The following is a 14,632-nucleotide window of genomic DNA, read 5'->3' as shown; positions in this document are numbered from 1 at the left end:
AAACCATCGTTTTATTGAAGTTTGCCCATCAGAGACGAGGGAACCACTATATCCCAGGACCACTGAACGCAGCACCCCACAGTTTGGCCACGTGACCCGAGAGGGGCGTGGCCTGAAGCCAGATGCCAACACAGCAACTGAGGAAGAGGAGGAGGAAGAGTCCTGGACCCATCAAAGCAGATGTTCAGCTTTGATAATCACAACGTCAGCAGTCTACAAGACGGAACGTCCACATGTGAAGGTGGAAGAAGAGGAAGAACATGAGAAGAACCCGGAGAAGATTAAGGAGAAGCAAGCGGATCGTTTACTACCAATAAACACTCAACAACACTCAGAGGTCTCCTCTGCAAATATGCTAAAGACTGTTGCTACTGCTAATGCAGCTCTGGAGAACGAGGCTAAGCTACAGGCTGAGTAGGACTTGGAGTTAGAAGTTAGGGTTAGAGGGTTAGGGTTAGGGTTAGAGGGTTAGGGTTAGAGGGTTAGAGGGTTAGGGTTAGAGGGTTAGGGTTAGGGGGTTAGGGTTAGGGTTAGAGGGTTAGAGGGTTAGGGTTAGAGGGTTAGGGTTAGAGGGTTAGGGGGTTAGGGTTAGAGGGTTAGGGTTAGAGGGTTAGGGTTAGAGGGTTAGGGTTAGGGGGTTAGGGTTAGAGGGTTAGGGTTAGGGTTAGAGGGTTAGGGTTAGAGGGTTAGGGTTAGAGGGTTAGAGGGTTAGGTTAGAGTTAGAGGGTTAGGGTTAGAGGGTGTGTGGTTAGAGGGTTAGGGTTAGGGTTAGAGGGTGTGGTTAGAGGGTTAGAGGGTTAGGGTTAGGGGTAGGGTTAGAGTTAGAGGGTTAGGGTTAGGGTTAGGGTTGGGTTAGAGGGTTAGGGTTAGAGGGTTAGGGTTAGAGGGTTGTGGTTAGAGGTTAGAGGTTAGGGTTAGGGGGTTAGGGTTAGAGGTTAGAGGGTTAGAGGGTTAGGGGGTTAGGGTTAGAGGGTTAGGGTTGGTTAGAGGGTTAGGGTTAGAGGGTTAGGGTTGAGGGGTTAGGAGGGTTAGGTTAGAGGGTTAGAGGGTTAGGGTTAGGGTTAGAGGGTTAGAGGGTTAGGGTTGGGGTTAGGGTTAGGGGGTTAGGGTTGGGGTTAGAGGGTTGGGGTTAGGGTTAGAGGGTTAGGGTTAGAGGGTTGGGGGTAGGGTTAGAGGGTTGGGGTTAGAGGGTGGTTGGGGTTAGAGGGTTAGGGTTAGAGGTTAGGGTTGGGGTTAGAGGGTTGGGGTTAGAGGGTTGGGGTAGAGGGTTGGGGTTAGGGTTAGAGGGTTAGGGTTAGAGGGTTAGGGTTAGGGGTTAGGGTTAGGGGGTTAGGGTTAGGGGGGTTAGGGTTAGGGTTAGAGGGTTAGGGTTAGAGGGTTAGGGTTAGAGGGTTAGAGGGTTAGGTTAGAGTTAGAGGGTTAGGGTTAGAGGGTTGTGGTAGAGGGTTAGGGTTAGGGTTAGAGGGTTGTGGTTAGAGGGTTAGAGGGTTAGGGTTAGGGGTTAGGGTTAGAGTTAGAGGGTAGGGTTAGGGTTAGGGTTGGGTTAGAGGGTTAGGGTTAGAGGGTTAGGGTTAGAGGGTTGTGGTTAGAGGTTAGAGGGTTAGGGTTAGGGGGGGTTAGGGTTAGAGGGTTAGAGGGTTAGGGTTAGGGTTAGAGGTTAGGGTTAGAGTTAGAGGGTTAGGGTTAGAGGGTTAGGGTTAGAGGGTTAGGGTTAGGGTTAGAGGGTTAGAGGGTTAGGGTTAGGGGGTTAGGGTTAGGGGGTTAGGGTTGGGGTAGAGGGTTGGGGTTAGGGTTAGAGGGTTAGGGTTAGAGGGTTGGGGTTAGGGTTAGAGGGTGGGGGTAGAGGGTTGGGGTTAGAGGGTTAGGGTTAGAGGGTTAGGGTTGGGGTTAGAGGGTTGGGGTAGAGGGTTGGGGTTAGAGGGTTGGGGTTAGGGTGTTAGGGGGTTAGGGGGTTAGGGGTGGGGTTAGAGGGTTAGGGTTAGGGTTAGAGGGTAGGGTTAGGGGGTTAGGGTTAGGGGGTTAGGGTTGGGGTAGAGGGTGGGGTTAGGGTTAGAGGGTTAGGGTTAGAGGGTTGGGGGTAGGGTTAGAGGGTTGGGGTTAGAGGGTGGTTGGGGTTAGAGGGTTAGGGTTAGAGTTAGAGGGTTAGGGTTGGGGTTAGAGGGTTGGGGTTAGAGGGTTGGGGTTAGAGGGTTGGGGTTAGGGTGTTAGGGGGTTAGGGGGTTAGGGGGTTAGGGTTAGAGGGTTAGGGTTAGGGTTAGAGGGTTAGGGTTAGAGGGTTAGGGTTAGAGGGTTGGGGTTAGAGGGTTAGGGTTAGGGTTAGAGGGTTAGGGTTAGAGGGTTGGGGTTAGAGGGTTGGGGTTAGAGGGTTGGGGTTAGGGTCCTAACCTAACCTAACCCTAAGTCCTGACTCCTCCAGATGGTCCCGATGCAACGCACATCTCTGTGTTTGGAGCGATTCCAGGTTTCCAGGAAGGCTGCCGGGAACATTTCAGTGTGAGTCAGCAGGAGCTGCTGCCAGGAGGAGTGAGAAACCACAGCCAAACCATAAACTACAACTGGTTGATGCCTTCACACGTCTCCGCCTCTTTCACAATCGCCATGGAGACGGAGAGGCCGTGTTCTGGGGAGGTTACTTCATTCTAAACACTGGTCCGTCCGGCCGCCCCTCTTCAGGAGGACGCGGTGCCGCCTCTCATGACTCTGAACAGGGCGTTGATGTTGTTGCTCTTGATGGCGTCCCGGCAGCAGGAGATGACTTGGTTCTTGGGTTTGCCCACTGAGGAGATGAAGCAGGGTTAGGGTTAGTTAGGGTTAGTTACTGCTGCTGTTCCGACCCAAAGGTTAAAGGTGAAACATGGAACCCTGCTCTCCCATTGTGGAGTCACTAAAAGCTGAGCTTCAGCACTGTTGGACCTTCTTGGTTCTGAACCGAGCTGGAACGTACCTCGCAGGCGACCAGCTCTCTGGATGGCCTGGTTGACGGCCTTGAGGCAGGCCAGCAGAGCGTTGTGGTTGTTTGAGCGGATCTTATACTCGTTGATCAGGTCCCTGTTGAGATGGTACAGCTCTCTGTAGCGCTTCTTCATCGATCGGTCGGCAGAGGGGGAGGGAAGAAGAAGAAACAACTGCAACAGAGCAGATGGGGACAGCAGACCCTAACCCCGAACCCTCGAACCCGAACCCGAACCCGAACCCTAACCCGCTCGAAACCTCGAACCCAAACCGCGAACCCGAACCCGCGACCCGAACCCGAACCCGAACCCGCGAACCCGCGAAACGAACCCCGAACCGCGAACCCCGAAACCGAACCCCGAACCCGAACCCCCGAACCGCGAACCCCGAACCCGCGAACCGCGAACCCGAACCCGAACCCGAACCCGAACCCGCGAACCCGCGAACCCGAACCCGCGAACCCCGAACCCGCGAACCCGAACCCGCTAACCCGAACCGAACCGCGAACCCCGAACGCGAACCGCAACCCGAACCCCGAACCCGCGAACCCGAACCCGCGAACCGCGAACCCCGAACCCGCGAACCGCGAACCCCGAACCGCGAACCCCGAACCCGAACCCGCGAACCGCGAACCCGAACCCGCGAACCCGCGAACCCGGAACCCGCGAACCCCGAACCCGCGAACCCCGAACCCGCGAACCCGAACCCGCGAACCGAACCCCGAACCCCGAACCGCGAACCCGAACCCGCGAACCCGCGAACCCCGAACCCGCGAACCGCGAACCCGAACCCGCGAACCCCGAACCCGAACCCGCGAACCGCGAACCCGAACCCGCGAACCCGAACCCCGAACCCGCGAACCCGAACCGCGAACCGCGAACCGCGAACCCGAACCGCGAACCCCGAACCCGAACCGCGAACCCGAACCCGAACCGCGAACCCGAACCCGCGAACCGCGAACGCGAACCCGAACCGCGAACCCGAACCCGCGAACCCGCGAACCCCGAACCCCGAACCGCGAACCGCGAACCGCGAACCCGCGAACCCGAACCCAACCCGAACCCGCGAACCCGAACCCGCGAACCCGAACCCTTAACCCGAACCCGAACCCGAACCCCGAACCCGAACCCGCGAACCCGAACCGCGAACCCGAACCCGCGAACCCCAACCCGCGAACCCCAACCCGCGAACCCCAAAACCGCGAACCCGAACCCGCTAACCCGCGAACCCCGAACCCGCGAACCCGAACCCCGAACCCGCGAACCCGCGAACCCCGAACCCGAACCCCGAACCCGCGACCCCGAACCCGCGAACCCCGAACCCGCGAACCCGAACCCGCGAACCCCGAACCCGCGAACCCGAACCCGCGAACCCGCGAACCGAACCCGCGAACCCCGAACCCGCGAACCCCGAACCGCGAACCCCGAACCCGCGAACCCCGAACCCGAACCCGAACCCGAACCCGAACCCGCGAACCCGAACCCCTAACCCGCGAACCCCGAACCCGCGGAACCCGCGAACCCGAACCGCGAACCGAACCCCGAACCCGCGAACCCGAACCCCCGAACCGCGAACCCGAACCCGCAGACCCGAAACCCGAACCCGCGAACCCGAACCCCCAAACCGCGAACCCGAACCCGAACCCGAACCCGAACCCCGAACCCGAACCCGCGAACCGCGAACCCGAACCGCGAACCCCGAACCCGAACCCGCGAACCCGAACCGAACCCGCGAACCCGAACCCGCGAACCCCGAACCGAACCCCGAACCCGCGAACCCCGAACCCGCGAACCCGAACCGCAAACCCGAACCCTCGAACCCGAACCCTCGAACCCCCGAACCCTCGAACCCGAACCAGCGAACCCCGAACCCTCTAACCTAACCCTCTAACCCCCTACCCCTCTAACCCCTGAACCCTCTAACCCTAACCCCTAACCCCTAACCCTCTAACCCTAACCCTCTAACCCCCTACCCTCTATTCACCAATTCACCCACATGTCGTCCATGAGGCGAGCGTCCTCCGCCTGCACCAGCAGGTTCCTGATGTGGTTGGAGTGGTCAGCCATGGCTGCATTAGCTTCTGGTGGACCGAGTGGAACTCATCCACCTGGTTGGGGTTAGAATTTGGAGTTTCAACACTTCAGAAAGGCAACAAAAGCCCCTGAAAGGACCAACGTGGTCCAGAAGAGGAGAGGAAGGCCAGTAAGCTGAGCAGGAAGTCCCCCTTCACCTCCACCAGTGTCGTGCGGAGCTCCTCAAAGTATCCTGGGAAATCTGCTTCTGCTGACAGGTCGTCTACGGCCAGGAAGGAGGCCAGAGACTGGACCAGGTCTCCTGCCAGGTCAATGTCATCGGTCCTCAGGGTGACCTGAGGGCCACAGCAGATCATGACCCCTGTCCTCATGCTGGGACCTCCCACACACACACCCTCCCACACACACACACACACACACACACACACACACACACACACACAACACACACACACAGACACACGCACACACCCTCACACACACACAGACACACAGACACACAGACACACAGACACACACACACACCCTCACACACACACACACACACACACCCTCACACACACACACACACACACAGACACACACGCACACAGACACACGCACACAGACACAGACAGGTTTACCTGTCCACTGCTGGCCATGCTGATGGACAGAAGTCCTTGACCTCTGAGGGAACTGAAGGTCACCTCGGTGCTGTCGACTCCCTCTGGCAGCAGGAAGTTCTGATTTAACCACATGACCACCTGCAGACAAACACGCGTGACCAACGAGCAGGGCAGCACTGGGGGGGGGGGGGGGGCTACCCGCTGTGGCCGGTCGTTGATGCTGAAGGTCACCCATCCAGAGGGGGGGGCAGCTGTGGCCTCAGCTGTGAAGTCGTACATGGAGAAACGAGGAAGCTGACGAGTGATTTCAAACACGTGGAACTGCGTGCTGGGGAGGAACATGGAGAAGGAGGAGGTCACTTCAAGGTCAGGCGGGTCGGAGCTGAGCCGCTCCACCACCGTGGACCTGAGGTGTCTGCGTTGGTGGTGGAGGAGCCCACACAGACTCATGCTGACCACCTGAGGGAGCCTGCTGACCACCTGAGGGAGCCTGCTGACCACCTGAGGAGAGCCTGCTGACCACCTGAGGGGAGCCTGCGGACCACCTGAGGGAGCCTGCTGACCACCTGAGGAAGCCTGCGGACCACCTGAGGGAGCCTGCGGACCACCTGAGGGGGCCTGCTGACCACCTGAGGGAGCCTGCTGACCACTGAGGGAGCCTGCGGACCACCTGAGGGAGCCTGCGACCACCTGAGGGGAGCCTGCGGACCACCTGAGGGAGCCTGCTGACCACCTGAGGGAGCCTGCGGACCACCTGAGGGGGCCTGCTGACCACCTGAGGGAGCTGCTGACCACCTGAGGGAGCCTGCTGACCACCTGAGGAGAGCCTGCTGACCACCTGAGGGAGCCTGCGGACCACCTGAGGGAGCCTGCTGACCACCTGAGGGAGCCTGCTGACCACCTGAGGGAGCCTGCTGACCACCTGAGGAAGCCTGCTGACCACCTCAGGGAGCCTGCTGACCATGAGGAAGCCTGCTGACCACCTGAGGGGAGCCTGCTGACCACCTGAGGGAGCCTGCTGACCACCTGAGGGAGCCTGCTGACCACCTGAGGGGAGCCTGCGGACCACCTGAGGGAGCCTGCGGACCACCTGAGGAGAACTTGCTGAGCAGCAGTTGTCCTACCTGGATTTCCCTCCAACAAAAGCTTTGATGTGAAGGTCTACTGGGATGTCTTTGGGAGGGATGATGGGGACTTTGACACAGCCTGAGAGGTTCTGGGCACTTGGGTGGACAACATGACTCTCCCCCTCAAAGATCCCCTCAGCGAAGATGAGCACCGCACGGATGATTGTCTCTGCAGGAGGAGGGTCATGGTTAGCACGCTTTAGCGTTAGCACGCCTGAGCGTTAGCACGCCTTAGCACGCCTGAGCGTTAGCACGCCTTAGCACGCCTTAGCGTTAGCACGCCTTAGCACGCCTGAGCGGTAGCACGCCTTAGCACGCCTGAGCGGTAGCACGCCTGAGCGTTAGCACGCCTGAGCGTTAGCACGCCTTAGCGTTAGCACGCCTGAGCGTTAGCACGCCTGAGCGTTAGCACGCCGTCACCCTCAACCCCAGAACAGGGTTGCTACCGTTGGGTGTTGAGATGCTGAGCTCCACGTGGGCCTTCTGGACCAGGGTGGCAGGTCTCACTGCCAGAGCCGTCTGCAGCTGAGTGTTGGCTGGTATGAAGCCCATCCCGTCTGAGTCCGACACACACTGGAAGAGAGACGGGGGACAAGAGAGGGACAAGAGAGGGACAAGAGAGGGACAAGAGAGGGACAAGAGAGGGACAAGAGAGGGACAAGAGAGGGACAAGAGTGGGACAAGAGAGGGACAAGAGTGGGACAAGACAGGGACAATAGTGGGACAAGAGAGGGACAAGAGTGGGACAAGAGTGGGACAAGAGTGGGACAAGAGAGGGACAAGAGTGGGACAAGAGAGGGACAATAGTGGGACAAGAGAGGGACAAGAGAGGGACAAGAGTGGGACAAGAGTGGGACAAGAGAGGGACAAGAGTGGGACAAGAGAGGGACAAGAGAGGGACAAGAGAGGGACAAGAGTGGGACAAGAGAGGGACAAGAGAGGGACAAGAGAGGGACAAGAGAGGGACAAGAGTGGGACAAGAGAGGGACAAGAGAGGGACAAGAGAGGGACAAGAGTGGGACAAGAGAGGGACAAGAGTGGGACAAGAGAGGGACAAGAGAGGGACAAGAGAGGGACAAGAGTGGGACAAGAGAGGGACAAGAGAGGGACAAGAGAGGGACAAGAGAGGGACAAGAGAGGGACAAGAGAGGGACAAGAGAGGGACACAGAGTGGGACAAGAGAGGGACAAGAGTGGGACAAGAGAGGGACAAGAGAGGGACAAGAGAGGGACAAGAGTGGGACAAGAGAGGGACAAGAGTGGGACAAGAGAGGGACAAGAGAGGGACAAGAGTGGGACAAGAGAGGGACAAGAGAGGGACAAGAGAGGGACAAGAGTGGGACAAGAGAGGGACAAGAGAGGGACAAGAGAGGGACAATAGTGGGACAATAGTGGGACAAGAGTGGGACAAGAGTGGGACAAGAGAGGGACAAGAGTGGCTCTGGTTGGTGAACGCTGAGCTTTGGTCAATGACATGGAGATCATCACAGCTCCTCAGGAGTTACAGCCAGCATCTTCCTGCCTGCCTCTCTGCCTGTCTGTCTGCCTACCTGCCTGCCTGCCTGCCTGTCTGCCTGCCTGCCTACCTACCTGCCTGCCTACCTGCCTGCCTACCTGTCTGCCTGCCTGCCTGCCTGTCTGTCTGCCTCTCTGCCTGTCTGTCTGCCTGCCTGCCTCTCTACCTGCCTACCTACCTGCCTGCCTGTCTGTCTGCCTACCTACCTGTCTGTCTGCCTGCCTCTGTCTGTCTGCCTGCCTGTCTGCCTGCCTCTCTACCTGTCTGCCTGCCTGCCTCTCTGCCTGCCTGTCTGTCTGCCTGCCTCTCTACCTGTCTGCCTCTCTACCTGTCTGCCTGCCTACCTGTCTGCCTGCCTGCCTCGCTGCCTGCCTCTCTACCTGTCTGCCTGCCTGTCTGCCTACCTGTCTGCCTACCTGTCTGCCTGCCTGTCTGCCTACCTGTCTGCCTGCCTCTCTACCTGCCTCTCTGCCTGCCTCTGCCTGTCTGTCTGCCTGTCTGCCTGCCTGCCTGTCTGCCTGCCTACCTGCCTGCCTGTCTGCCTACCTGTCTGCCTGCCTGTCTGCCTGCCTCTCTGCCTGCCTGCCTGCCTGCCTGCCTGTCTGCCTACCTGTCTGCCTGCCTGCTGTCTGCCTGCCTGTCTGCCTGCCTGCCTCTCTGCCTTTCTGCCTACCTCTCTGCCTGCCTACCTACCTGTCTGTCTGCCTACCTGTCTGCCTGCCTGCCTCTCTGCCTGCCTGCCTCTCTGCCTGTCTGCCTCTCTGTCTGCCTGCCTCTCTGCCTACCTGCCTGCCTGCCTCTCTGCCTGTCTGCCTCTCTGTCTGCCTGCCTCTCTGCCTACCTGCCTGTCTGCCTACCTGTCTGCCTGCCTGCCTGTCTGTCTGCCTGCCTGTCTGCCTGCCTGCCTCTCTGCCTTTCTGCCTACCTCTCTGCCTGCCTACCTGTCTGCCTGCCTACCTGTCTGCCTGCCTGCCTCTCTGCCTGCCTGCCTCTCTGCCTGTCTGCCTCTCTGTCTGCCTGCCTCTCTGCCTGCCTCTCTGCCTGCCTACCTGTCTGCCTGCCGTTACCTTGCTGTTGTCTTCATAGTTGCGGAGCTCCATCAACAGGCTGCGTTTGCGCTGGCTCAGCTCCCTGATGAGGTCCTGCTCAGCCGTGGAGTCCATCAGGTTCCCTCTGAGGTCCTTGCTGGCTGGGAGGTAACCCCGGACTACAACAGACAAGGTGGGCACACCTGAGCGACACCACAGTGCTGCAGTCAAAGCTTCCAGCTCCTCATGCCAGCAGGCAGGAACCCAGCCAAGATCAAAGGACCGGGCTAGGGTTAGCTGGGTGGCGGTAGGGTCCAGGAGCCCACCCCACCACGGTACCTTCTCCATCCACGGAGGTGCAGATGAGCTGCTGCTGGCCGTCCAGCCGGTAGTCGCCCTCCACCACGCCAGCCACAGAGGACAGCAGGTTGTCTTTGAAGATGACTTCGCCCGTGCGGTCGCTGCGAGCGTCGATCTAGCAGGAAGGGGACCGATGTCAGAGGCGGGTCCGGAGCACCTGGAGCGCCCGGAGCGCCTGGAGCGCGAGGTGGGTCTCACCTTCCCGTTGGACCAGCCGGTGATGAGCTCCACCACTCCATCGGCGTTCAGGTCGAAGGCGTGGATGCTCATGGCGTGGTTCTTGGACTGCAGAGGTGAGAAGGAACGGGTCAGCTTCTGAAGGAACGGGTCAGCTTCTGCGGTGCCGCCGGTCCAAAGACCCACGCCAACAGTTCCAGAGACCACACGAGGAGCTAAATCAACGGCACCTTGATTCTCCAGTAGCGAGAGCTTCGGTCATAAACTCCCACGGTGCCGTTGGCCAAGGCGTAGCCGAACCTGCTGCCGTGCATGTGGCAGAGGGACGTGATGGTCTGGAGGAGAACCACACGACACCAGGTGATGGTCACGTTAGCGTAGCAAGTTAGCAAAGGGCGGAGATGGTGGCTGAACATCTACCTCATTTTCAGTCATCTCTGACACAAGTTCGTCTTCCTTAAAAACTCGGATGTCAAAGTCCTCCGATCCGACCAGCAGCTGTGGGGGGGGCAACCAACAACCAGGTGACTGAAGCTCCAAATGTCTTCATGAAGAGCATCTGGAACTCCCCAACAGTCAGCTAGAACTGATGAAGCCTCCTGCTGAGAGTCAACTAGCAGACCCTTGACCCAGGTCCCATGACCAGGACATCCAGACGGTCTACTGGGACCGTCTGAGATGATCTGAGATGATCCCAGTAGACCCTACTGGACCCTACTGGGACCATCTGAGATGATCTGAGATGATTCCAGTAGACCCTAGTGGACCCTACTGGGACTATCTGAGATGATCCCAGTAGACCCTACCGGACCCTACTGGGACCATCTGAGATGATCTGAGATGATCCCAGTAGACCCTACTGGGACCATCTGAGATGATCTGAGATGATCCCAGTAGACCCTACTGGACCCTACTGGACCCTACTGGGACCATCTGAGATGATCTGAGATGATCCCAGTCGACCCCACTGGACCCTACTGGACCCTACTGGGACCGTCTGCTGCTGTCGGCTCATTTTCAGGATTATTAGAGACTGTGAGGAGCCTTCAGAATATTGGAGTTCAGGTTAAATCTTTACACGTTACCTCGTTCTTTCCATCACCTGTGAAGTCACAGAGGACCAGAGATCTGACATTGTCCCCGGTTACCTGAGAAGAAAGGACAGTTACCTGTGTACAGACGCAACCAGAAGGTCAGAGAGGCAGAGGGACGTTCTTACGGTCCACAGGTGGTCGTTGCCCTCATAGTCGAAGCCCTGCAGGGCGCAGTTCCCTCCAATGATGGCCAGAGGAGCTGGAATGTCCCCGAGTGTCCCCAGGACGACAGCATTGGCTCCGTCCGCCACCTGCAAACACACAGGTGTGTTCACGCAGGTGCGTTCACACAGGACAGTCAGGAGAACGGCGCATACGTAGGCCTGTCTCTGTCTCTCTGTCCGTCTGAAGAGCATCAAGATCTACAAGATGTTTTAGCTTTTTCCCAGAGGAGTAAAAGGACTCTGGTCCTGGCAGCTTCCAGGTGGAGGCAGGTGCTGAAAGCTGGCAAATGACCCCTAAACTGGAGCAGAAAGACCCCTAAACTGGAGCATGAAGACCCCTAAACTGGAGCAGAACGATCCCTAAACTGGAGCAGAAAGACCCCTAAACTGGAGCATTAAGACCCCTAAACTGGAGCAGAACGGCCCCTAAACTGGAGCATTAAGACCCCTCAACTGGAGCAGAAAGACCCCTAAACTGGAGCATGAAGACCCCTAAACTGGAGCATGAAGACCCCTAAACTGGAGCATGAAGACCCCTAAACTGGAGCTTTAAGACCCCTAAACTGGAGCAGAAAGACCCCTAAACTGGAGCAGAAAGACCCCTAAACTGGAGCTTTAAGACCCCTAAACTGGAGCAGAACGAGCCTGAAACCCTGAGTCTTAGTCCCAACCTTTGGGGGCCCGGGCAGGGGGCCCGTGGCCCCCGAGGGGCCGCTGTGCGGCTCATTGTTAGCTTGTGGTCGCCCTGACAGCAGAACCTTCTCACTCCCTGATCCAGGAGCAGAGCCCGAGCAGCACCTGAAGTCCACCCACCTCTTTGTAGAAGACGTCAGCGTTGTCATGGACATCGTAGGCCAGCAGGTTGGTCTGGGAGCCCACCACCAGGGTGTCCCCCACCGTGCTGGGTCCCAGCTGTCCCGCCGTCAGACAGGTGACGCCCTGGTTGATGTTCAGGAGACAGACGTCCGAGTCCTGGCTGCTGTGGCTCAGCCGGTGGGCCGCCGCTCTCTGGCCGCGCACATGAGGGTTATGGATGAAGACCTTCCCGGCAGAGACAGGAAGGACGTCAGGACACTTTATCAGGAAGGACGTCAGGACACTTTATCAGGAAGGACGTCAGGACACTTTATCAGGAAGGACGTCAGGACACTTTATCACAGGACACAAACTAGAGACTCATTTCACTGGACAGGAAGTTGTTTCTGTCCTAAGAGAGCAGGTTCGTGGTTCTAAAGGAGACGGTCCTGTGTCCCACCCCAGGGGACGTGTGTCCAGCATGTCCTGGAGGGAGGGACACCGGTGACGGACGAGTCCTCGCACCTTCCCGGCCTGCGTGGCCGCCGTGAGACACGGGTGGACGCCATCGAATGTCCCCACCGCCACCATGCGAGGGTTGATCTTATGGTTCAGTTTCAGGGTGAAGATCGGCACCAACATCCTGGCGAGGACAGACGCACATTTGTCCCGATGAAAAGTCAAACTTTGGCAGCGCTAATGTTATTATCGGCTTTACCTTCCGAGTCCCGTTGCCTAGCAACAGAGAGCAGCAGGCTAAAGCTTTTCATCTAGCTAATCTCCCAGTCGCTGGTTTGACCCGTTTAAACAAGTGTAAACATCTACAACACAGAACACACACCTTTAACTTTGTCCAACACAAAAACAACACAACACGTTAGCGAAATAACCCGTAAAACATTTCGTTTTAACGCGACGCAGCCGAATCCCGCTAGCTAGCATGAGCTAAGCTAACATGGACGATTCCGTAACGAAGACTGAGAACTAACTAAGTTAACAAGACCTCGTCTTCAGCCGCGATGTTTGACTGTCTTCAGCTTAAGCGACCCTGTTCAGGAGCAGAACTCTTTCCACAACGCTGCTCGGACCCGCAGCCATGGACCGAACCGAGTCCCCGGACAACACTCCCGGAAGGTCCGTTTCAAAATAAGAGCCTCCGGGTGAGCGCAGAAAATAACATGAAGCATCTAAATAACCGGCCAAGAAAGTCCCGTAGATATCTGCATGGATGTGTACGCGTGTGTATGTGTGCGTGCGCGTGTGCGCGAACAACAGGAGGCCAGTCTGAATGTGGCTCCAACTGGTGTCACTCAGGGCTGCTGATGGCTCAATGTCTGATGGTTCTCAGATGGTTCTCGGTCCCGATGGTTCTGGGTCCCGATGGTTCTGGGTCCCCTGATGGTTCTGGGTCCCCTGATGGTTCTGGGTCCCCTGATGGTTCTGGGTCCCCTGATGCCTAACCCCCCCCCCCCCCCGGGATGCGAGGGGACCCAGATGTTCCGTAGCTCCGGTGAAACCTCCGGGATGTTGTGAGCGGTCCAGTAGCTCAGTCCTCCTCCACCACCTTTGAAGTGTCTCACTTTGAGGTGCAGATGTTCCGGTCCACTACAGCAGCCCCCCCCCCCCCCCAGGTGACCTTCCCAGGTGTTTCCTACCACAGCTGCCTGAACCAGCCCTGCACCAGGGTTCCCAGGAGGTGTCTCCAAAGATGATAATTACTGGACCAGTACTGGACTTGAGGTAGAGGTCTGAGCTGGGCCCAGTGGGCCATGGTTCTGATCGGCATCTCCAGAACCAGCGTCAAGAATAAATAAACCCGGTTGTGTTGAGCCCGTTATTATTAGACCTACAAGACGGGAAACCTGCTCGTACATCAAGAACCTGGGAAATCAAGGTTGAGTCGCTCCAGCGGAGCCGTTTCGGACTTTCCCGGGTCAGGAACGCTGGTTCTGATGATTGTGGAGCTCAGCAGGCAGATGTGCAGGCACCACCGAGGGGCAGGCGGGGCAGTCAGGACCAGGCAGGGCAGTCAGGGGACCAGGCGGGGCAGTCAGAGGACCAGGCGGGGCAGTCAGGGGACCAGGCGGGGCAGTCAGAGGACCAGGAGGGGCAGTCAGGACCAGGCGGGGCAGTCAGGACCAGGCGGGGCAGTCAGAGGACCAGGCGGGGCAGTCAGAGGACCAGGAGGGGCAGTCAGGGGACCAGGAGGGGCAGTCAGGGGACCAGGCGGGGCAGTGAGAGGACCAGGCGGTGCAGTTAGAGGACCAGGCGGGGCAGTCAGAGGACCAGGCGGGGCAGTCAGAGGACCAGGCGGGGCAGTCAGAGGACCAGGCGGGGCAGTCAGAGGACCAGGCGGGGCAGTCAGGGGACCAGGCGGGGCAGTCAGGGGACCAGGCGGGGCAGTCAGAGGACCAGGCGGGGCAGTCAGGACCAGGAGGGGCAGTCAGGACCAGGTGGGGCAGTCAGGACCAGGCGGTGCAGTTAGAATGCTTTATTACCTGTATGTCTGCATACTGCGGCTCAGTAGCAACAGCTAAACCCAAACTAGAAAGGACTACAAAATGCACATGTGGACCGAGACATTTACAAAACATTCAAAATGTTACAAAATGGGCTGATTGGTCCTGACGGGCTCCTTCCAATTTGGATCTTCTCTTAATCAGTCAAAGTATTGCGTCACCTCTGCTTTGCACAGTTTACAGGAGTGAGGACAGACTTCAGAACCAGAACCCATCCGGGCCAGAGACCCGTCCCCCAGGCGCTCCAGGAGACCCCCCCAGGA

The 14,632-nt window shown here is 58.2% G+C and overlaps 1 protein-coding gene across 1 annotated transcript; it reads right to left on the bottom strand.

The window, feature by feature from the left end:
* Nucleotides 1–2,279: 2,279 nt before the first annotated feature.
* bbs2 (Bardet-Biedl syndrome 2) lies at nt 2,280–13,104 on the bottom strand. Its single transcript, XM_057052603.1, is given in 19 exon segments — nt 2,280–2,776; nt 2,945–3,092; nt 4,947–5,026; nt 5,029–5,059; nt 5,183–5,320; nt 5,609–5,728; nt 5,789–5,918; nt 6,715–6,886; nt 7,164–7,290; nt 9,300–9,439; nt 9,600–9,735; nt 9,819–9,905; nt 10,028–10,132; nt 10,218–10,295; nt 10,883–10,945; nt 11,017–11,142; nt 11,869–12,096; nt 12,376–12,493; nt 12,854–13,104. Coding segments are annotated over 18 exon segments (2,133 nt in total). The 5' UTR covers nt 12,493; nt 12,854–13,104; the 3' UTR covers nt 2,280–2,669.
* Between the last annotated feature and the right edge of the window lie 1,528 nt (nt 13,105–14,632).

The sequence above is a fragment of the Takifugu flavidus genome, chromosome 13, assembly GCF_003711565.1.
Source record: "Takifugu flavidus isolate HTHZ2018 chromosome 13, ASM371156v2, whole genome shotgun sequence".
Classification (NCBI taxonomy): Eukaryota; Metazoa; Chordata; class Actinopteri; order Tetraodontiformes; family Tetraodontidae; genus Takifugu; species Takifugu flavidus.
Note: the sequence above shows the minus strand (reverse complement) of the source record. Positions and strands in the feature narration are given on the sequence as shown.